This window comes from Mixophyes fleayi, chromosome 3 (assembly GCF_038048845.1).
Source record: "Mixophyes fleayi isolate aMixFle1 chromosome 3, aMixFle1.hap1, whole genome shotgun sequence".
Lineage (NCBI taxonomy): Eukaryota > Metazoa > Chordata > Amphibia > Anura > Limnodynastidae > Mixophyes > Mixophyes fleayi.
The window spans coordinates 146,633,165-146,657,549 of record NC_134404.1 but is presented as its reverse complement, the minus strand read 5'-3'; the positions used below and the strand labels follow the sequence as shown (position 1 = coordinate 146,657,549).

Below are 24,385 nucleotides of genomic sequence, written 5' to 3'. Positions count from 1 at the left end.
AAGTCCTGAGTCTTAGTTATGTCATTTGCATATGCATGCTATATTGTGTTTGTAATCAGGAGCAACTGTAAAAATGTCTATTATGTACTGTAAACATTAAGTACACCCTAATAAATATTTTTCAATAAAAAAATTTACATTTACATATATAATCATAAATGACTATAATATTGACATGTAACATTAATTGAATATATATATATATTTTTCTATGTGTTCTTTTGAGATTTTATATTACGCATAGGTATTGTTCGTGTCCTGCAGTGTCTGGTCTAGTAGAGCAGAATAAAAATACACCCATAGTCTTCATGGCACGTATCTTGAGATCCGTTCCTTGTTGACGTTGGAGTATGCAGAGCCGGGTTACGTGCAGTTTATAACAAATGTATGCTGAGCTCAGTACGAATGCCTTAATGACTCAGGCCCAATGGGAGAGCCAATTGTAAATTATTTATATCAATTATCAACAAGACTTCAGAGTATTAAATTAATTAGATATTATTACCCCATGTATTAATATTGTAAACATTTTGGGTTTTATTTATGTTTCATGAAAATATTCAATATACTATATTGCTAAAGTATGAAAAGATTCTGCCATTATCTATGTAAATTCATATTTATACATTTATGTATTGGCTCTCATTTTTCTTGAGTGGTTAGACGATCACCAGGTATTTCAGAATCAGGTCAGATGAATTTAAAGTGGCATTATTTACTGATTAGACTTGTTATCACAAAGGCATGGCTTTCACTGCCAAAAGTATTTTCTCTGATTTCAGAGCTCTGGCAACCATACAATAGCCTTCCCTATCTAGTTGAGCAATGATGGGACCTGATTTTTTTTATTTTGCATAGTGCTGCTCTATAAATTTTACATTAAAGGAAAAGTTATGTCTGGGTTCCAGTAGAAGCTATTGGAACTGAATGCAGAATTTAAAAGTTAATAGTAATGTGTGATAATTAATATTATTAACCTATATTTATAAAACGTATTTATAGCATCTACATATTGCGAAGCACTTTAGGGAGAAAGTTTAATCATTCACACTAGTCCGTGCCCCAGTGGAGTTTATAATCTATATTCTACCACGCATATGCACACATTTTGTCAGAAACCATTTAACCTACAAGTATGTTTTTGGACAGTGGAAGGAGACTGGAGCACCTGGAGGAAACTCGCGCATTCACTGGGAGAACATACAAACCCCACACAGATAGTGCCCTGATTGAAATTAAGCCCATGGGCTTAATGGCTTCAGTGCTGTAAGACAACAATGCTAACCATTGTGCCACCAGGCTGCCCATAATATTAATCATTACAAAATAAATGAAAAAAGAGAGTGCTCACACTACAAACTACTCCTAACTGGTATGTTATTATTATATTAGTTTCAATCCCTGCCTGTTCTTATTCCCACAAAAAATCTGCAGATCATTTCAATTATAGATTACCTTATTTATGTGGCATTGTATACCACACATTAAAAGTTCTATTATACCATTGGGTCTCTTATTTATCAGTGTGTTATGCTAACCTTGAAAATCTATTGGTTTACCCAACCTAGTTGTAATGTGACTTTGACTGGATAAGAAAAATTGATAAGTAAATGATATTGATAATTTTCCCTAAATGTATCATCCTTTTCATTTCAGGGATACATTGAATGATCTATATAGACTGGCATCACCCCCGTTTCTTTTCATCCTACTTTTCAATTACGTTGTATTCTTTCCTGGGTTAAATGTATTAAGCAGCGATTTTTGCAAATCACCCATATTCGGCGACTTTGCAGGGCAAATTTAAAACGGCAATATATTGAAAGGCAAAACTTGCCTTTCAAGAGTTTGCCGTTTTAAATTATATCATAATCTTCATCATCATCATTTATTTATATAGCGCCAACAAATTCCGTAGCACTTTGCACTGCAAAGTCGCTGAATATTGGCAATTTTCAAAAAGTGCTGGCTAATACATTTACCCCCTGAACTACAAATGAGCCAGTGGTTGATTACAGTCAAGAAAAATAGCTTCTTTTTTTTAATTTTTTAAATGTATCACTATACCAGCAAAAATCAGATTATATCTTATCTTCACACTTTTGCTTTTACATATGCTGTCATTCTGCTGATCTGTATCACTGCTGGTGGGGTGGTGCTTTGATTAAAGGGGCTTGGGATATCTGTTTAAGTGAAATTCAACCTTTATTGCAGTCAAATCCCAGTTGGACATGTAGGTAGCGGTATTTGTCAGATGTATGCATTTGATATCTAATAAGCAGAAAACATTGATATGACATGATATGATATGATAAACTTGTAAATAAATGTCTTCTGGCAGCTTCTTGGAAAACCAATTTGCTTCATTAGCAAGTGCTTATAAAGAAAATATAGTAGATTATTATGAATGAAAAGATCACCTTTCAGCTTTGGGAAACTTTGCATAAATCTAAAGCCATTGGTCCACTAAAATTGGTTCCAGAGTATCTGATAGCAGGAACCTGTAACACATATATATTTTGGTTTGTGATCTCTTTTTTTTTTTTCTTCCCCTACCTTTTCCTTGGTTATACTCCAGTCGTTATATTTATTGTCTTCTAAAGTTATTATGATCGCTGGTTTAATTGCAGTACTATAAAAGTTAAGTTAAACTATGTCCAGAAAATGATTTATTTGGTATAATGTTATTGCGTCAGTATGTCAGTCCTGACTGTTGAAAGAAAACTTAGACATTTGTTTAAAATGTATATATATTGCTACTTTCTTTTGCATTTTGTCTTGTAATTGATGAATTAAACTTTCTTGAGTGTTAGTATGGCACACTCATGAGAACAATTTTTAAACTTTTTACTTTCATATCTTCTAGCTTAAAATGAACAATGATGTATTTCACCTATCCACATAAATGCATAGAAACAAGTTTCAATATTGAGTTTTGAGTACCATTAGTATGAGTGGAACTGCAAATAAAATCCATTAAATGCCTTCTAAAAAGCAAGTGACTGAAGGGGCATGTAAACTGTGATTTACATATCCTAACCCAAAATGTATTAACTGTGGATTAATTCCTTTTTTTGTAGATGGAAGTGATTTCCATTTTAAGATGACTGTTACTGTGACTTATTTACAGTTTCTGAGTCATTTTAGTGCACCGGTACTAGAAGCCAGCGTTTCATATTGAGATTTCTATGTGTGGGTTAAACTAAGAATAATGTAGTAACCAATTTGTACACAAAATTAATTCCACATTTGTTCAGGACAGATAGGGATGTTGGTAGCATATTTAAATAAATATTGTTTCATTTTAAGAGCACTATACAGGGAAGAAGTAAAACAACATCAAAAATGTGAATTCTTTATATGACCACTTGTAGGTGTGCAGACTTGGATAGGAATATGCATGCTGGCAAAATAAAAAAAAACCCTTCCAATTCTTGTTTCCTATCACTTTTGGCCCAACACCTTAATTACTTACAACTTTTACATATTTCTCCCCAAATACTGCTCATTAAATAATTCATAAGAGTTAGAGCACTTTAGAACAATCTTCATTTCATGTCACAAATTTCAATCATTTTATTACATTTGTAGATTTGCACCTATAGGTGCCCTTTTTCATAGAAACTGTGCCTGATGTGACAGCATCCTATTACAAGTTTAGGCCAATGCCCCCTACTGCCTTCTGAACAATTAGGTTATTAGGTAATTTTGCTCTGAGGCCACCGACTAAACCAAACATACCAGGAATCCCCACCTAAATGTGCAATCTCCACTCTTTGTATTTACTTTTAATTTTTTGTAAGTTGACATAATATGAAACTCATCTCTTTGGCCTAGCGCAATTGCTAATGTGGATCCTTGGCTTAGTCTAAATGCAGTTGTGGACCCCATATTGCTCCACATTTGTGAGGTTTCGTAAATGCAATTTTACATCAATTGTTTAGAGTCTAATTCTATAGTATTTTGTTTCTGCGATTTTAATTATTTCTTCTGTAGAAAAGATTGTGGCTGTACAGTAATTGTGTTATTAGTGGGTATTTGAAAAGTGCATTTTAAACAATATCCACAATGGTAAGTTACTTACCATGTTGGGTATTACAGCTCTTTCCCAGCAGCTTTTTAATAGTGCAGTAAATATCATCAGAGCAAGTGCAAACTTTATACTCAGGGTATTTCTCAGTGAAATAAAAGATGGTTAAATTGCAGTTCATTATATTTTTCAGCTGGCAGTTCACGCCTACAATAAAAAAAAAAAGAATAGTTAAGCAAAATGAAGCACACAAAATGTAGCGCAAACATAATATTGCAAGAGTCAAGTTTATTAGCATTAGCATTGTTTTGATGTTTATTGTCACCATAATCAGGCTATAGTTTCTGTGAGCAAAGACATATTGATATATTTAAACAGTTAATTAATTGATTTAATTTAATATTTAAATGTACAATCTCAATTTACACTAAGTGCTGAAGTACATTTGTTAGTTATATACCCTCTCTAATAGAGTGGATGTAACATATACCTGAAGTGTGAAAAATTCCAATCTATAGCTGACGTTGGGCTGATGATTATGGTTGAGGTTTGCTCAAAACCCTAATCCAAATACAACACAAGTTTGCTGAACAAGCAAACTAGAGGATTGTTAAGCATTTCAGGTAAATGTTAGATACTAGAGAGTATATCTAGCCAAAAAATCAAGTCAGCACATGTAATTTTAATATTATAAAAGAGTTTGATAGAAGTACATACACCTGCAGCTTGCTGATTGTGATGCTATACAGTGTGTTTTTGGTTGTACCTGATTAAGTCAGTTACAGAGACAAGGAACATGTTTGGATGTATCAAACTTGAATTATTTACCATGAGTTTAACAATTGTAGATGTTTCTATAGGCAATTGATGGCATCATCATCTGTTTTAAATTGTGCAACTGTGGGAAGGTCCATTGCCAGAATTGCATGCTGATAAAATGGTGTTGTCAATATGTACTGGACTAGCTGTGATTTTACTGTAGAAAACTTTACAATTTATTTATAGGTAACGGTCTGCTGAAATTTTGGGTTGGAGTGGATCTGTTAGAGTGAAGAGAAGATTATCAGTGATGGCTGGTAGTAAAATTGGTATATTAGTATATTAGTAAACTAATTAGGAGTAGACAAAAAAAAAAAATTCTTGATTTTAAAACACAAGTCTTTGATGAATGTGAAGATTATTGTGTGAGGGGCAGTACAACATCTGTAATAGTAAAGGCCTAAAAAAGGGTGATGTGTTTGACTGTGAGCAGCACACCAAGTGTTTGAATCTGAAAGACATTGTATGAGGATCAGTATCATATCTGTACGAGCAAGCGATTAGGAGGCAGGGTGCTATGTTTGACTGTGAGCAGGACCCCCCCCCCCCCCCCCCGAAAACCCCCCCACAAAGTAATTCTTGCTTTTAAAACCCAAGGGTTTTAATGCAATGTTACTGTGTGATGGGAGTGTCATATCTGTACTAGCAAGCAGGAGACAGGGTGCTCTTCAATGCTACTGTGTGAAGGGAGTATCATATCTGTACTAGCAAGCAGCCAAAAAAGCTGGGTGCTGTGTTTGACAGTACAACCCCTCCCCCCACCCATACAATTTTGTTTTTCAACAAACCAATTGTATTAACTTGAATGATATTGAGGAGAAATGTCTGAATTGCAAGGTAACAGTTCCTCCTCTCCCTATCTCATTAGGCATTCACCTGGTGTGGTGGCAGCTACAAGTCTCTCCAACTTCAAGTATATTTACTCCTGTTGTACTACCTCATGCCCATGATAAGCTCATTGTTTTTTGCCTGAGAAAAGATCAAAAAATCTATCTCTTGCATATGAAAATATTTTTATCCCAACTCAGACAATAACCTTTGTGACGCCACAATAAGTAGAGGTAGAGACGTTGACCATCTAGGCACCTTCTCGCTGTTACGTAATTTGCAGCAAGGTCATTCAAGTGGTTTAACAAAAGTAGGAAAATCATCTATAAAAACAATTAATTCAGCATCAGCTACCAGCAGAATGGATAAATACCTCATGAAATATTCACTGTCAACACCAACATCATCAGCCTCATTGTCTAATTTGCAAATGCAAATTTGCTCCCAATGCAATTCACGATTCCCAAGAAGAATCGTTGCACACTAGAGCTACTGCTGCTGATGCTGAAATAACTATACAGGAGGGGACTAAGAAGTCTTGCCATAGTTTAGAACAACAATTGTCTGTGAAACAATTGTTTACAAGAGGAACCAAGTATGACAGCACAGCTTCTTGTTAGGATTGAGGAGCTGCATTCTGAAAGGGTAGTGCAGTGATTGTTCGAACAATCCACTAGTATCAGAAATTAGGAGGTTCTCAAGCGCACTATAGTAAATAAACTTCTTCTTTTTCTCTTGATGTTAAATTCAGTTTAGTAGCTGTACCCCGAATTCAGCATATCAGTATCATCTCAGAAATCTAAATATAAGGTATAGTGATCCTTACCTAATTACAAAACTCACATGCCTATTTATACTTGCAACTCCTAGCTCATAATTGAGGGTTATTAAATGTTTATATCAATTTCACCGATGATGCGTATTGTTTTCTGCTTACTTCAAGTTAAGTACCTGGACTATATACTTTGGAATTTGTATTGCTACAACCAATCTCTCATTGAAAACTAAGTACCTGGACTATATACTTTGGAATTTGTATTGCTACAACCAATCTCTCATTTAAAGCTAAGTACCTGGAGCTTTTCACTTTACTAAATGTATACTGATGGAGCATATGTGAAACAAATGCTGTAAGTTGCACTGCTTGTCACATGGAGCACATATAATGCCAATCCCATGCAGATGAACCATATTCGCATACACATTATACTGGGTTGGCAGTGGTAACAAGACAAACAGCAAGCACAACAAGTACAGCATTGAGCCATTTGTCTCCATCTGTATATACAGTATGATATTTACACTTCATTTGAAAGCCGCAGTCTATGACTTATACTAATCTAATCAGAAACTGATGACAAACAAATTACCTTTTTGCATATGTTTTGTAACATACTGTAGGATGTTTTAGTTGCACAAATCATATTATAAAAACAAATTTAGGATCTGAGAAAAATTAGTATTTTGTATACATTATTTCATGGAAAGGATTATTTATAGCTATTGTTAGACATATTCACTGCATAGTCAAACAGATCTGCTTTTATACGGTCTCAGAGAGCCAAATAAAATAATAATCAGGGATTAACATCAATAGTGTTCTCTAGAGACAGCTGAATAAATATTAAAAGCAAACACTAAATATTGATAAAATAAAGGATTGATGCTTGTGCTGAAGCATAAAATCAACAAAGACGGGCCGGCTCAGGTTCATTTATACATACACAACTTTGTTTTAGCATGACTTTTTCATAAATGTGAATGAATTGAAATAATTCATTATACAAGTCAGACCAAAAAAGACCATCAGAAAAAAAACAAATAAACGTCCTGTGTTCCTCATAGTGGATAAAATCAGCTTTAAATAATGTGGCTTGAGAAAATTACAATTACTCCTTCTAATGCTTACAACAGTTTTGTATGTCATCGTTCTCATAAACATAATGTTGGTTTGCACTAAACAATGATGGTGGCTTGGTTGGGTAGAAAATTTGCAGGCATACTTGTCATAATAAAAATAAAATAAAACTAAGGGGGGTATTCAATTGACGGCGGGATCGGCGAAAATCACGCGCTCGAAAGATATTACCGTTAATACGGTAATCCTGCTCGTAAATACCGTTAATACGGTAATTTACTCGCTGGATTTCAGCTCGCAGCTCAGGGAGCCGCGAGCTGAAATCCAGCGAGATATTACCGTATTAACGGTAATACCTTTCGAGCGCGGGATTTTCGCCGATCCCGCCGTCAATTGAATACCCCCCTAAGAATAGTGCTTAACATAGCTAGTGCTGTCAATATTTTAATAACATAAAGACAAGTTTTCAAATCTGCTCAAATTTGTAAATAGTGAATAGCTTTTAATAGCAAGATCCCAGCTCTGATTCATCCCACCTAATTTGTATCAGCAATCTACAGACTCTGTAGAGCAGCAAACACAACAGTAAGTGAGAGAAGAAGGGTTAAAAGTTTATCTTTAGTCTTTTTATTGCTGGTATATAAAGCGGTTTGAAAAATAATAGTGACTAGGTACTTGCTATTTCAGTTCTACACAAGGCCGGATTAAGGGAATGGAGGCCCCTGGGCTAAGGGCGCCTCCATTCCCCCGTGAGGCCCCCAATGTGAGCCACCCGCCGCCCCCCCCGTACCCAGTGAGGGGCCCCCCAAGCGCTTACCTGTCACTGTAGTCCTCCGTCCCTGGCGCGCTGTAAGCTCCTTACTGAGGAGATCTCGCGAGAGTTCACTCGCGAGATCTCCTCAGTAAGCAGATTACTGAGCGCCGGGGACGGAGGACTACAGTGACAGTGCTCAGCAGCATTGATCGGGCTGGGGGCGCCCGATCAATAATGCTGCTGAGGACTTTGAAGGGCCCCCTGGATGCCCGTGGCCCCTGGGCTATAGCCCAGTTAGACCTCGGGTTAATCCGGCACTGGTTCTACACAATACATCAGTTCCCAAATTGTCACAGATTCAACAAACATGAAAGGCATCTTTTCTAAAGCTATAATTTTTACTAAGTGCACATTTAGGGAGAAGGCTCTACCATTTGTCCTGCTGTGCTTTTTCCTGCTTCATTTTTATCTGATACTTGCGGCAGAGATGGTTGGCAGCCATGAATGTGGCTGGTTTGGAATCTTACTGAGGAAGTATTAGAAACATTGGATTACAATCACTGACAATTTACAGTTTTCAATACACAATTGATTCCCAGAACGACCAATGTGTACATCCGTGAAGGGCAACAAGCGGCCATAGGGCCACATGTGGCACTCAGAGACCTCACCTGCGAACCCCCAGATTTGTTTGTTATAGTTTGTAACACTTGCTTGAAATGCCTGCTGATATGTTATTACAGACAGGTGTCTCTTTATTTGATTAAATCTAGTGTTTTATTGAGATTGAGGTGTGTGGCCCTTTTGAAGATTGGAAGGCAGCACCATCCGGCCTCCATAGTGTTTCAGACAGACTGTGGCGATTCTCCAAATGGTGACTGTCTTTTTACATAGTGTATGGCTTTTGTTTTTTTCAATTGAAAACATTCTAGATGCTGGTATGTGATGGAGAACTAGCAGCAATAGCACTGTCTGGATTTTGTGGGTACAGGATGCGCTTCCCAAACGTGGGTATTTTTTTTTAATGTTTACCATAGACTTGCTCATTTCCAGAACTTAGTTGCATGACTTTTCTTTCTCATTATCACTACTTCACATGCTGCTTCTGAAAACACAGTTAGTTATACAAGTTGCTTTGAATTATAAACAACTTTTTTAATTGTTTATGCCAAATTTGGTATATTTCTTGGTGGTAAATTTACACTCTCATCTTATCCCCATGGAGCATGTAAATTTGGATAAAAAAAGAAAGAAAACAAATTAGCAATACTATGATAATGCTAAATTACTATTAATTTTATGAATAATGTAGCATTATTATAGCGCTGTTATTTATTTATTTAATTTAAAAAAATTTCTTAAATTAAATAAACAGAATATATAGAGCAGCTGTTTGATATCCTTTTACATGTGAACTACCAACATAGCTTATTCTGTCTATTATTTCCTGTGTTTGACTCATATCTACAAAACAATAATTTTAGTGTAAGGGAAGTTTGTTTGTTTTTTGGGGGGTGGAGTACTTTTCATGCAAGTGCTATGTACCAAGTATGAATAGCACAGAAGTGAAAATTAGAATACTGTTTGGAACCTTCAGGTTAGGAGTGAATATATAGGAGTGAATTTAGGTACAGTATTTGGAGGAAGGTGAATGAGGGGGAGTATATATTTAATAGTGTTTATTACTCCTGTAATCTCATGTAATGTTTAGATATGTAAATTGTTGTGGACCCGATAATCCTAGATGTAATAATGTGTTGAAGACTGATACAATTACTACACTGCAGATTTACTAAGTGACGCAATGTGTTGTAAATCTGATACAATTGTAATTGTAGATGATCTCTGTCAAAATATTACAGTTTTTCTTTACCATCCCCAGTTAGAGTCAAGTAAATGTGACCGGCTGTATAAACAGCAAGGGAGCCTGTAAAATCCATACAGTGGTCACACTTCTGGGACACTAATTAGGGATGGTAATCAAAGAAAAAACAGTCAGTGTAATTTTGTTTTTGCAAAAGTTAAACTTTACTGAAACCTCTGTGTTCAATGCTGCAAACTCAAGAGTCGTAGGTAAGTGCAATAATCACTTTTCTTGGGGGGTGCTCTGGCATCACATTGCAAAAAAAAGTGAAATCTGATATTTTAGGTTCGCTTTTTATTTTGCATGAATTGTATGACATCACCTATCCCCATCATTATAGCACATTGGTTCACATGTATACACTGATTTACCTGCATTTTGCATTCTCTTTTCAATATAATATATCGGATATACCATCGGAGCAGCATTTGTAGTGTTTTACCAAGAGAGAGAGCACTCCATCTATATATCTAATTACCTTCCCCTAAATATTGCACCTAAATCCCCTGCTATATAATGTAGATTGATTTGAACCTGCCCAGCGGAATCTCAGAATTGGAAAAATAAATTTGTCCGTTCTTACAAAATGCCAAAATGCATATATCTCTACTTATATCTACATAAATATAGCCCTGTGGATATTTACTGTATTAAGGGTGAAGGTAACTAATATATATATATATATATATATATATATATATATATATGTATATATATCCATACAAATTTTAGCTACCAAGTTGACTCGAGTCATGACTGGGGTTCTCGCATCAAATTCTGTATGGATTTGTTGGATCTTGCGCGTTCTGCATCTATCTTTTCTATATATAGCCTTCACTCCTGTACTCAGCTGCCATTTTAAAAGTGATAGCATGTGGGTAGGATGTTTGCTGCAATTCTGTGCTCAGAAAGTCACTTGTAGAGGGTTGGACAAGAGCAGTTTATATTGAAATGGCAGAGATTTTACTGCACAAATCTTAAGAGTTTATTTACAGATCAGTCTGCTGAAATGATGTTATGATAAACTGTGTGTGAGAGACTGAAGAGTAGACAAGCAGTGGCTACTGGTTGTAATAGCATATTAGTAAACTAATTAGGAATGGACAAAAAACATTTTTTCTTGCTTTTAAAATCAAAGTGTTTAAATCTGAAGACAGTAGTGCAAGAGTCATTATTGATATATCTGAACTAATTACTGGAGAAAAAGCAGGGTGCTGTATGACTGTGCGCAGCACACTTCAAAAATATAAATCAAAAAAATTGTTTTAAAATCCATATGTTTCAATCTGAAAGTAATTGTGTGAGGAGCAGTACCGGTGACATCTGAACTTTTTAGTGCACATAAAACAGGGTACCCTTTGACTGAGCAGAACACCCCGAAATATTTATTTCCTGTATTTAAAATCCCAAGTGTTTCAATCTGAAAGCAATTGTGTGAGGCGCAGAATCAGTGATATATTTACTAGTAAGCGGCCAAACAATAAATAAAAAACACATTTGGCGTTTACCTGGTGTGATAGCAGCTACAGATTGCTCTAAATTCAATTAGCAATCTTCTCTTGTTAACCATGGATCAGTCTGCAGATCAGGAGCATCCCAGTACCAATACTTGGCTGTAGTAGTACATTTTCAAAATCTACTAGTAAAAAGGTCAAGTGGAAAGAAATCTAATCACTCTTTGTCAATCTCAAAGAAAATATAAGCTCTGGATGTAAGAATTATGAGAAAAGTTACTGATGAATGTGGTGATTTATAAAAAATAATGAAAATATCTAACATTCCATACACCACCTGCAGTGACAAGAAAAGGCTCAGACCATGCCCACTTTTTATTAGTAGGGGACCTACTACTGATTTTACACGTACTAGAATGGCCATTGCAAAAGAGAGTGCCCAACTCCATCATGAATCTTCCTTAACTTCACACGCATCACCTTCTCGCTCAGAGTGTAGGTCTGTCACTTCCAAAATAGCCACATCAGTGCATGACAACAGCACCGAGGCTGAAGAACAACTTGGGCACTCACAAAATTCTGAGGAGAGTCTGAGGGTGTTCATGAGTGATATATATGAGTCTGACGTTTCAGATTCTGACTCTAACTATAGAGCAGCCTCCTTCTAAAATTTCTCTACCATTTGGAAATGTGAGAAATAGAAGTAATGATGATGATTTAGACAAGGAAGTGGAGTGTGATACTTTGGTAATGCACAACAGGATGAGGGGGGTAATTGTGGATCTGAAAATGATGTTTGTGTTGTACTTTAACAAGATAATGAGGAGGATGATGAAGATTGTGTCCAAGTAAGACAGCAACCAGTGTTGTCACCTCATGCCCATGATAAGCACATTGTCATGCCAGGGTATAGGACAAAAACCAGCACTTTTCATGTTTGGAAATATTTTATATCAGCTTAGACATCATTTGTCAAGGCATCTGTTGTCTTTGTGAAGCCACAATTAGTAGCGATAGGGACGTGGCTCAGCTAGGCACTTCCTTTATGTCACCTTATTTGCAGGGAGTTCATTCAAGTAGTTTATCAAGAGATGGAAAATTGTCTATAGTAACAAGCAGCCCAGTTTTAGTTAGCAGGTGAATGGATAGACAGTCTTCACCATTAACACCTTCATCATCAACCTCCTCATTATTAATATGTAGACCAGCATCCAATTTTCAAATACCAACTGACTCCTCTAATGCAATCCATGGTTCCCCAGAGCCATCCTTGCATGCTACAGCTGCTGTTGAGAAAACATAGCTTTAAACAACAATTGTCTGTGTAGCAAGCATTTGCAAGAGAAACCAAGTATGACAGCCAGCATACTGTTGTACTGCAGATCACTCAAGCCATGAAAGCTATGTTAGCAATGGATGTGCATCCAATAGCTGCCATCAATACATCACGTTTTAGAAGATTAGTTCAGGTCATGTGTCCATGCTACCAAATTCCATCTATCTCTGTTCCATTTCTCCTGAACAGCAATTACTCAGTTGTACTGAGAGGTTAAACAAAATGTAGTTCAGTCCCTAGAAAATGCCATTGTACTGACTATCCACTTAACTATTGATATGTGGACAAGCAGTACTGGTCAAACAAAAGATTGCACGACCATGACAGTCCACTGGGTAGGTGTATCGCCATCAGCAGCACTGTCAATCATCCTCCTCAAAATTCAGCATGTTAGTGCTCGCACACATTGTAAGGTAATACACAGGCAAGCTACTCTCTGTATCACTAGTTTCATTCAGAAATATACTGGTGTTAATATGTTGGAAAACTCAGGAATGTCATTGCAAACTGGCTCACCCCGCTAAGACTCTCCACTGGTTTCTTCATTGCCGATAACAAAATGAACATTGTGTGGGCATTATGGCTGTGGAAATTCCAAATGTGCACTGATTTGCACACATTAAACTTGGTGGTGCAGAATTTTGTAAAAAATGAGAGGTCAGTGCAGGAGATTTTGAGCCATTTTCAACATTCAGTGACTGCATGTAGAACATTGCAGTACTTGCAAAGAAAATATCATCTGCCATGCCACCAACTTAAAGCAAGTGGTAGTAAGATTCTGGAATTCTACACTTCAAATTTTTAGCGACTAGAGGAACAGCAAAAAGCCATCAAAGGCTACACATCAAGCCATGAGATTGGGACAGGGGGAGCCATGTTACCATACTCCAGCGCACTGGAGAATCCTTTCTGATTTATGCAAGCAACTTAAACCATTTGAAATTGTAACTAATTAAGTGAGTTCAGATACTGCCAGCTAAAGTCAAGTCATGCCTGTAATCAAACAACTGGAAAAGCAACTGGAGAAACTGAACAGAGAGGTGAAGGTAAGAGATTCTGCTAAGTATGTTGGCCTAGTAGATCAAGTTCTTTAGTCACTTCAAAAGAACCTAAGGGTTTGCAGCACCTTGAAATTGGCTCACTACATTTTGGAAACCATGCTTGATCCTTGGTTTAAGTCATATGTAATATCTTTATGTAATGTCTTTCTTTCCAGCTGACCCAAATTGTCACAGATGAAAACAACTCCTTGTGAGCAAGCTTTCAGCTCAAGTTACATATGACACACCCCCTGCTTCAGCTTCTCCTAAAAATGCTAATACCAGAAAAAAAACGTCCCTATTCTAAGAGTCAAACATGAGTCAACATAGCACATCGATGTGAAATATTATTATGACATCTGGTGAGGATTAAGAGAACTGTCCAAATGAATTGACACCTCTACCACCTTTCAATCTGATACACTTTCTATTAGTAGAATGGTGGATGATTAGTTTAATGATTATGTAGAAATTACCATATCAGACAGTCTCTTTGAATTCTGGAAGGACAGAAAAGCTTTTTATAGCCCTTTGTACAAATTAGCTATGATGCACTTAAGCTGCCCACCCTCCAGTGTGTACTCGGAAAGAGTGTTTAGCACAGTCGGGAAAATTGTGAGTGATCATCGGAGTAGACTACATCCAAAATATGTAGAAAAACCTTTGCTTATCAAAACAACGTACAAATTATATGAAGACTACCATTGTTGCCACCAATTACAAACAGAACCTGTAATGTTGTACTCCAGTGGGGATGAACTTATATTGTGTGATGATGATACTGGGGGTGATGACATTGTCAAAATAGAGAAAGATGGCAACTATTAGTTAAATGTCGATTAGTAAATTGTTAAAATTCCTATCTATTCTCCAGTTCAATCAGCCAACACAAAATTTGCAATCTTTGTCAGTGAAGGGCTTGATGTGTTAAACTATGCCTGTCCTTTATAACATATAGCTGGATAAGTGGATGGATGGGAGGGTATACAGTTAACAGCTACACATTAATTTGGTCTACATTCAGAAAGTCGACAACATTAGGTTGACAATTCATGTGTCAACAGTATTATTAGGTCGACAATTCACATGGGTTTTTGTTTTGTTTTGTTTTTTTTTACCTTTGCAATCTGGCTGGATCGAATTGCAATATGTAGACTTAACCTCATGTATCCAACTCATGTATTATAATCTTGCGAGCAGGGCCTTCTCACCTCTTTATCTGTTTTACCCAGTTTGTTTATTACTTTCTTTGTTCCGTATTGTCAAGAGCTGCGGAATTTGCTGGTGCTATATAAATAAATATTGATGATGATGATGATGGTCAACAGTATTATTAGGTTGACAATTCAAATCTATACAGAATTATATGGTTAGTATTAGGGTTAGGTATAGGCTTAATGGGATAGGGTTAGGGTTAGGAATAGAGTAAAGTTTAGGGATAGGGTTAAGGAGAGGGTTAGGAATAGGGATAATACTTTCTACATTCGAATTGTCAACCTATTAATACTGTCTACATTTCAATCGTCGACCTAATAATAATGTCAATGTCATTATTATTAACTTTACAACCCTGTCTACATTATAATGTTTACCATATAAATGTCGATCATGTAACTATCGAACATATGTATCACACCCGGGTGAGAGCGCCCAAAGACAACTCCATGTTACATGTTTTAAATTATAGCCTTTGTCTATCATCTTATGAAAATGTCTACTGATGCTGCTGCTTTCTGTCTAATATTTAACATTAAAAATTCTGTGTCCATGGTCCATCTTTACTTCTAGGTCAGGCCCACCTTCCTCTATCATCTTGTGTAAAATATCTACTGATGCCGCTACTGTCCGTCTAATGATCTCTTATTACTACCGATGCTGTCCCTCTCCAATGTGCTGCCTAACAGTTACCTACTTGGTATATCTTCTTTTCTAAGAAGACAATTTAATTGATCTAGACATCAGTGAGGAGGATGTCAATTACATGGATATTGACATCTGTGATAAGGATGATTATGAGGGTGATGACATTGTAACCATTGAGGAAGATGACCACTGTTAGCCAAATGGCTATTAGTAAATTGATAAAATTCCTATCTATTCTCCAGTTCAACAATGAACAACCAAAAGGTTTCTATTTTATATTGGGAGCCAAACAAATTAAACACCTCAACCACAAAGTGGCAGTCCCTGTTGTTGAATTTAATTATATGAATTAAATTCCCAGGCACAACTGAACAAACTAGTGTACTAAAAAACAGATTTATTGTCTTCAACATCAATAGAGTTCATATATGCAACATACTGCAGTTCTGTCCAGAACATATCCACATAGTATTATTGACAACGCATTTCAATGGGATATTGCACATATAGATCACTTAATAAAATAACAATTGAAAAGCATCAAATGATAAATCCAATTAATGAGTTAGAGAAGTCATCAGAGTAATCGTATATAAAGTTCCAGGCATGGGCCTACCCTGGGATAGTGTCTTTTCTAAAATTACCATCCTATTAGCCAGTGCTCTGCCTTTATGCTTTAAAGGTATCCTTTACTTTATTGAACTGACATCCTGTCTGCCACTGAGCTGCCACTATGTTTCATAGGGATTGTATCTTTTATTAAGCAGCTCGCTGCAACCTTTGACCAAAATTGGTGAATATTTTGACAGTTGTGAAGAGACCATTAGAGAGATTAGAAGACTGTAAATTACTCTAAATTAATGTTAATACAAGAATTACAAATCATTGGATTTTACCAATTTTTCATAATTTTATACTAAATCCAGGTCCACAACCAAAGCCAGAACAAAAACACATGAAGATTTTTGGTCAAAACATGAAGATGGTTTTAAAACCGAAAACAAAGCACCGGGGATCTGCGCACATCTCTATTATATTGTGACGGAAGCATTGGGGAAATTGTTGAGGGCAGATATATATGTCCCAAATATCCTTGTTTTAAATCCCCAGGGACATGTTTGGGAAAGCCTGTGTAAAGGTCCCTGAGGTGATGAATGGAGAGAGAGTGACAGGCTCCATTCATAAGACCAATGTCTGGTCTTCCAACCTACCAGACACTCTACTAATAATCAGGAGTTCACCTGTATGCTGCTTGAAAAGGCTGTGAGACTGTGCTCTCAGCCTTTCACTACCTGGGGAACAGGTCAGTGGCTTGCTAAGAGATGTATATATATAATCTATACGCACACTCTGATCAGCCACAACATTAAAACCATTTGTCTAATATTGTGTAGGTTGCCCTCGTGCTCTCAAAACAGCTTTGACCAGTTAAGGCTTAAACTCCACAAAACCTCTGAAGGTGTGGTATCTGGTACTGAGATGTTAAAGTCCTGTAAGTTGTGAAGTGGGGCCTGACTTGTTTTTCCAGCACATCCCACAGCTCGATCAAATTGAGATCTAGAGAATTTGGAGGTCAAGTCAACACCTTGAACTCTTTGTCATGTTCCTCAAACCATTCCTGAACAATTTGCAGTGGCAGGGAGTATTATCTTGCTGAAAGAGACCCCTGGCATTAGGGAATACTGTTGTAATGAAGAATGTACTTGGTCTGCAACAATGTTTAAGTAGGTAATACGTGTCAAAGTAACATTCACATGAATGCCAGGACCCAAGGTTTCCAAGCAGAATATTGCCTAGAGCATCATACTGCCTCTGCCAGCTTGTCTTTTTCCCAAAGTGCATCCTGTTGCCATCTCTTCCCCAGGTAAATGATACCCATTCATCTGGCAGTCCACATGACATAAGAGAAAATGTGATTCATCAGACCAGGCCACCTTTTTCCAAAGCACCCATGGTCCAGTTCTGGTGCTCATGTGCCCAATGTAGGGGCTTTCGGCAGTAGACAGGTGTCTACATACGCAGCAATCTGCGATGCACTCTGTGTTCTGATACCTTTCTATCATAACCATCATTAACTTTTCAGCTATATGAGCTACAGAAGCACTTCTGTGGGACCAGACCAGATGGGCTAGCCTTCGCTCCCCATTCGATCAATGAGACTTGGGCGCCCATAACCCTGTTGTCAGTTCACTGGTTGTCCTTACTTAGACCACTTTTGGTATGTATTAACCACTGCATACTCGAGAACACTCCACAAGATCTACAGTTTTGGTGGTGTCCTGACCCAGTTGTCTAGCCATCACAATTTGGCCCCTGTCAGAATCGCTCAGATCCTTATGCTTGCTCATTTGCCCTGTTTCCAATACATCAACTTTAAGAACTGACTGTTCGCTTGCTGTCTAATATATCCCACCACTTGACAGGTGTCATTGTAACAAGATAATCAATGTTATTCATTTCACATGTCAGTGGCTTTGATGTTGCGGCTGATTGTTTTATATATATATATATATATATATATATATATATATATATATATATACATGCATTTAGAATATATGAACTAAAGTTTTCGGACCCTAGAGCATTACACACCAACAGAGACTGTAATGACATTGTGTTCAAATACATATACTTTAATGTGGAGTTGGTTCCACTTTTGCAGCAATAACAGCTCTTCTTGGAAGGCTTTCCACAAAATGTTGGAGTGATTCTGTGGGAATTTGTGCCCATTCATTCTCTAGAGCATTTATAAGATCAGGCACTGATGTTGAATGAGAAGACCTGGCTCCCAAACTTTGTTTCAGTTCATCCCAAAGGTGTTCAATGGAGTTCAGGTCAGAGCTCTGTGCGGGCCAATCAAGCTCTTCCACACCAAACTCATTAAACCATGTCTTTGTAGTCCTTGCTTTGTGCAATGGGGCACAGTCATGTTGAAATAGAAAAGGGCCTTCCCCAAAACTTTGGCCACAATGTTGAAAGCATAGCATTGTCCAAAATGACTTGGTATGCTGAAGCATTAAGAGTGCCCTTTATTGGAGATAAGGGGTCTAACTCAAACCCTGAAAATCAGCCCCATACCATTATCCCTCCTCCACCAAACTTCACAGTTGTCATAATGCAGTCAGGCAGGTAACTTTCTCCCAGCATCCGCCAAACCCAGACTCACACATCAGGCTGCCAAACAGAAAAGAGTGATTTATCACTCCACAGAAAACATTTCCACTGGTCCAGTGTCAGTATACTGTACAACACCCCATCTGACGCTTGGCATTGGTCTTGGTGATGTGAGACATGCATGCAGCTGCTCGGCCATTGAAGCCCATTCCAGTAAGCTCCCGCTGTACAGTTTTTGTGCTTACATTAATGCCAGTGGAAGTTCAGAACTGTTCATCTATGGAATCAGCAAAACGTTTAACAACTTTTACGTACCATGCGCCTTAGCAGTCATTGACCCCTCTCTGTGATTTTACGTGTTCTTCCACTTCATGGCTGAGTTGCTTTTGTTCCTAAACTTCTACCACTTTCTAATAACATCACTTACAGTTGATTGTGGAGTATCCAGCAGGAATTAAAGTTCATGAACTGTCTTATTGCAAATTATTATTATTATTATTATTATCTTTACCTTATAAGGTGCCACAAATGGTCCGCAGCGCCGTACATTACATATACAGAAAACAGAAACCCAAGACACAACATGATACAGAAAGATCAAAAATATATACAAACACAGGTAACAAGGTAAAGCAAAGCAAATTATTTCTGGGACAGTTAGTGAAAGGGATGCTAGAAATCAGCGATAAGTAGGCAGAAGCTAAAGACAGCAGGGCTAGCGAAGCCGGCCAAGAGGTACAGAGGGTGATGGAATAGTAGAAGGGGCACACAAGGAAAGAGGGCCCTGCTCCTGAGAGCTTACATTCTAAAGAAAAGGGGGAGACACAAATAGGGTGGTACTAAATAGGGGAGAGAACCTGGACACGGGAGTTAGGAGGAGGGCTGATAGACTTGAATAAAGAAATGAGTCTTAAGGGCATGCTTGAAGCCTTTGAGAGTAGATCATTCCACAGCAGGGGAGCAGCCCGGGCAAAGTCCTGAAGACGGGAGTGAGAAGAGGTGATCAGTGAAGTAGTGAGGCGGTGGTCACAGGCAGAGCGGAGGGGGCGGGTAGGAGTGTAGTTAGAGATGAGATTGGAGATGTAGGGAGGGGAAGATTTCTTAAGAGCTTTAAAGGTGAGGGTGAGGAGTTTAAATTTAATTCTGTAGGGCATGGGGAGCCAATGTAATGACTGTTGGAGGGAGACTGCAGAGACAGAGCGGCGGGAGAGAAAAATGAGGCAGGTAGCAGCATTGAGGATAGAATTAAGAGGATCAAGGTGAGAGTGAGGTAGGCCAGAGAGAAGAAGGTTACAGTAGTCAAGGCGAGAGATTACAAGCGAGTGAACAAGGGATTTCGCAGCTTCCATGGTGAGAAAGGGGCGTATCTTGGATATATTCCAAAGGTGGAAGTAGCAGGATTTTGAGAGGGACAGAATGTGAGGCTTGAAGGAGAGGGAGGAATCAAGGATGACCCCAAGGCATCAGACTTGAGGGACAGACACAAGGGTAGTGTTATTAAAAGAAATAGAGAGGGGGGAGGTGGGAGAGTCCTGGAAGGGGGGAAGACTATAAACTCAGTCTTGGAAATATTGAGTTTAAGGAAACATTGGGACATCCAAGATGATATGGCCAAGAGACAGCAGGAGACATGAGACAGAAGGGAAGGGGAGAGGTCAGTGAATGAAAGATAAATTTGGAAGAAAGAAAGGTGGCATCCTATCACTGTACCACACCTAAAGTCACTGAGCTCTTCTGAACAACTGATTTTTTTCACGCTGTAGGCCTATGAGGCTGAAGATGATATGACAATAACCGGTATTGGTGCCACTGGTCAAACAGGCGCGGAGTCTAACGTACCCCTGGTGTTCACCAGGGACCCCCGCAAGGAGGTTTGGACTTAGCAGCAGTGAGCACGCAGGTCGCGGTCCTGTTAGCCAGTTACCAGTGTAGCGTAGAGAGGTCAGACGGTTCCGGGTCACAGCAATCAGGATTATCAGGTACAAAAGGGTAATCCAAAGAATAGTCACCAAGCCGAAGTCACAGTACAGAATGGGTCACACAGAAAAGTAGAATGGTCGCCAAGCCGGGGTCACAACAGGTAATCAGGAATCAGAATACTCAGGAGTATGGAGGAAATATGGAAGCCAGGAACACTGGTGGTGAACCTGTTACTCTGGCACCCTAATGGTGCCAGAGGCAGGTTTAAATAGAGTCTAGACTGAACTGATTGGTGGAGAGCGGAGGAGGCAGCGGGAACAGAGGCAGCGTCCCGTTGCCTAGCAACGGAACTGAGACCAGGGCACATGCGCCCGCTACCCGGAAGTCCAGCGGCAGCCGACGGGGAGATCAGACATCCGTTCCCCGTCTGACAGGGGAATCAGCGGGTACGGCATCTGACAGTACCCCCTCCCCTCCTCCCTCTCAGAGTAGGATTGCCTTTCCTCAGAAATTTTGCAAGGAGACGAGGAGCATGAAGGTCGGCCTCCGAGACCCACGATCTCTCCTCCGGACCGTAACCTCTCCAGTGTACAAGATACTGAGGTTTGCGCTGGAAGAAACGTCTCTTCAGAATCCTCTCGATCTCGAATTCATCCCCTAAAGATGTTTTAATAGGTGGAGGAGGAGCAGGTTCTCTGAAGAATTTGTTGAGAATCAGCGTTTCAGCAATGAAATATGAAATGTGTTATGGATTCTAAGAGACGGAGGTAATGCAAGTTTGAAGGAGACAGGATTAATGACTTGTGATATGGCAAACTGACCAATAAACTTAGGAGCCAATTTCATGGATGGAACTTGAAGTCGAAGATTGCGTGTAGACAACCAAACACGGTCTCCTACCCTTAGTACTGGAGCAACTCTTCTATGAAGATCAGCCGCTTTCTTCTGTCTCTGTACAGAAGTAGACAGTGCTTCTTTGGTTTGAGACCAGATTTGAGAGAAGTCATGGATGAGAGTATCAGCCGCCGGTACTAGAGAGGAGGGAGCCTCGGACAAAAGAGGAGGAGTGGGATGTCTGCCGTAGATAATAAAAATTGGAGAACGCCCAGAGGAGGAATGTAGAAGATTGTTGTGGGCAAATTCGGCCCAATACATAAGATCATTCCATGTCGTTTGATGATCAGAAGCAAAACACCGTAGAAAACACTCCAAGTCTTGATTCACTCGTTCTGTCTGTCCGTTAGTTTGGGGGTGATATCCGGAAGAAAATTTGAGACTGACTCCAATCTTTTTACAAAAAGCTCTCCAGAACTTAGCGACAAATTGTACTCCTCTGTCAGAGATGATCTCTTGAGGGCATCCATGAAGACGGAAGATGTTCTTTAGAAACAAATCTGCGAGTTTAGGGGCTGAAGGGAGACCTTTACAAGGAGTGAAGTGTGACATTTTTGAAAAGCGGTCTACCACGACCAAGATGGTATTGTAGCCATTGCTCAAAGGGGGATCGGTGATGAAGTCCATCGTAATGCTGGTCCAGGGAGAATCCGGAATAGGCAGAGGAAGGAGAAGACCAGGAGGACTTTGTCTTGGCACCTTGTGGTGTGCACAAACGGAACATGCAGATACAAATTTTTGAACATCTGAAGCCAGTTTAGGCCACCAATAATATCTGGAGAGGAATTCTTTGGTTCTCTTGTAACCGGCATGGCCGGCAAATTTGGACTCGTGAGCCCAACATAGTAGTTTAGAGCGGAGATGAGGTTCCACGAATGAACGCCCTGGAGGGGGAGAGATTACTGAAGAATTGTTGATGGCCACTGTTTGTATTGGATTTAGAATCATCTTGTTGTCTAAACAAGTGAGAGTACTGTCATTATCAAAGGACCTGGAGAGAGCATCGGCCTTGGAATTTTTGGAACCGGGACGAAAGGTGAGAATGAGTTGGAACCTGGCAAAGAAAAGAGACCAGCGAGCTTGATGGGGGTTAAGACATTGTGCTTCCTGGAGATAAGTAAGATTTTTATGATCTGTCATGACCGTGACGGGATGTAAGGCACCCTCTAGTAAGTGACGCCACTCCTCAAGGGCAATCTTGAGGGCTAATAATTCCTTGTCACCGATTCCATAATTTAGTTCAGTGCTAGAGAATTTCTTAGACAGGAATCCACAAGTTTCTAATGTTCCTGAAGCAGATTTTTGGGAAAGTATAGCTCCAATCCTGACTGAAGAAGCGTCCACTTCAATAAAAAACGGTCTCCCTTGGTCTGGCTGTTTGAGTATAGGGGCCGAAAGAAATGCTTCTTTAAGAGTTTTGAAGGCCAATATGGCTTCGACAGGCCATGGTTTGCTGCAGGCACCTTTTCGAGTTAAAGCTGTAATTGGATAAATAATGGACGAAAAGCCTTTAATGAACTGCCGGTAATAATTGGCAAAGCCGATAAAGTGTTGGGTAGCTTTGCGACCAATAGGTTATGGCCAGTTGACAATAGCCTTCACTTTCTGCGGATCCATCAGCAGGCCGGTGCCAGAAACTATGTATCCTAGAAATGGAATTTGTGAACGCTCAAAAAGGCATTTCTCCAGCTTGCAATATAAGGAATGTTTCCGGAGGCGAGAAAGAACAAACTTGACGTGGAGACGATGAACATGTAAGTCAGATGAAAATATCGAAATATCGTCCAGGTAGACAATTACAAATTGATACAGAAGATCCCTGAAGATCTCGTTGACAAAATCTTGAAACACTGCAGGGGCATTGCAAAGTCCAAACGGCATGACTAAGTACTCGTAGTGCCCGTCACGGGTGTTAAATGCCGTTTTCCACTCATCGCCCTTCCGAATGCGGATTAAGTTGTAGGCCCCTTTGAGATCTAATTTAGAGAAGATTTTGGCCCCTCTAATCCGGTCGAACAATTCAGTGATCAATAGGAGCGGATAGCGGTTCTTGATAGTAATATCATTAAAACGGCGGTAGTCTATGCACGGTCTTAATGAACCGTCTTTTTTGTTTACAAAAAAAAACCCGGCTCCTGCTGGCGAGGTAGACTTTCTGATAAATCCTCTTTGAAGGTTATCTGATATATATAAAGATGTTGCCTTAGTCTCAGGGAGAGCTAGAGGATAAACTCTACCTTTGGGAATAATTTTGCCGGGAATTAGCTCAATAGGACAATCCCATTCTCGATGTGGAGGGAGCGTCTCTGCAGCGGTTTTGCTAAACACATCAATAAAGTCTAAATACGGCTCTGGTAGTTTGAGGTGAGAATCCAGAGAGAGACAAGGAAGTTGGTTAGGAGGAAGTATTTTCGAGAGGCATTGATTAAAGCATGAGGAGCCCCAGGAGGTAACTTGAGCGAGAGCCCAATCGAATTGTGGCGAATGTTTCCTGAGCCATGGTAGCCCTAAAATGATGGAATTCACGGACTGTGGGATAACCAGGAACTGAATCCACTCTTGATGGAGAACCCCTACCTGCAACTGAACTGGAGCAGTAGTGTCAGTG

The 24,385-nt window shown here is 39.0% G+C and overlaps 1 protein-coding gene across 2 annotated transcripts in view; it reads right to left on the bottom strand.

The window, feature by feature from the left end:
- The window catches only part of GFRAL (GDNF family receptor alpha like), a 74,322-nt gene that overhangs the window by 40,204 nt on the left and 9,733 nt on the right, over positions 1 to 24,385 (bottom strand). For both annotated transcript variants that reach the window (XM_075200605.1, XM_075200606.1), the window contains exon 3: positions 4,085 to 4,237. In XM_075200605.1, the coding sequence (XP_075056706.1) occupies positions 4,085 to 4,237 (153 nt within the window). The remainder of the gene's footprint in view (positions 1 to 4,084; positions 4,238 to 24,385) is intronic.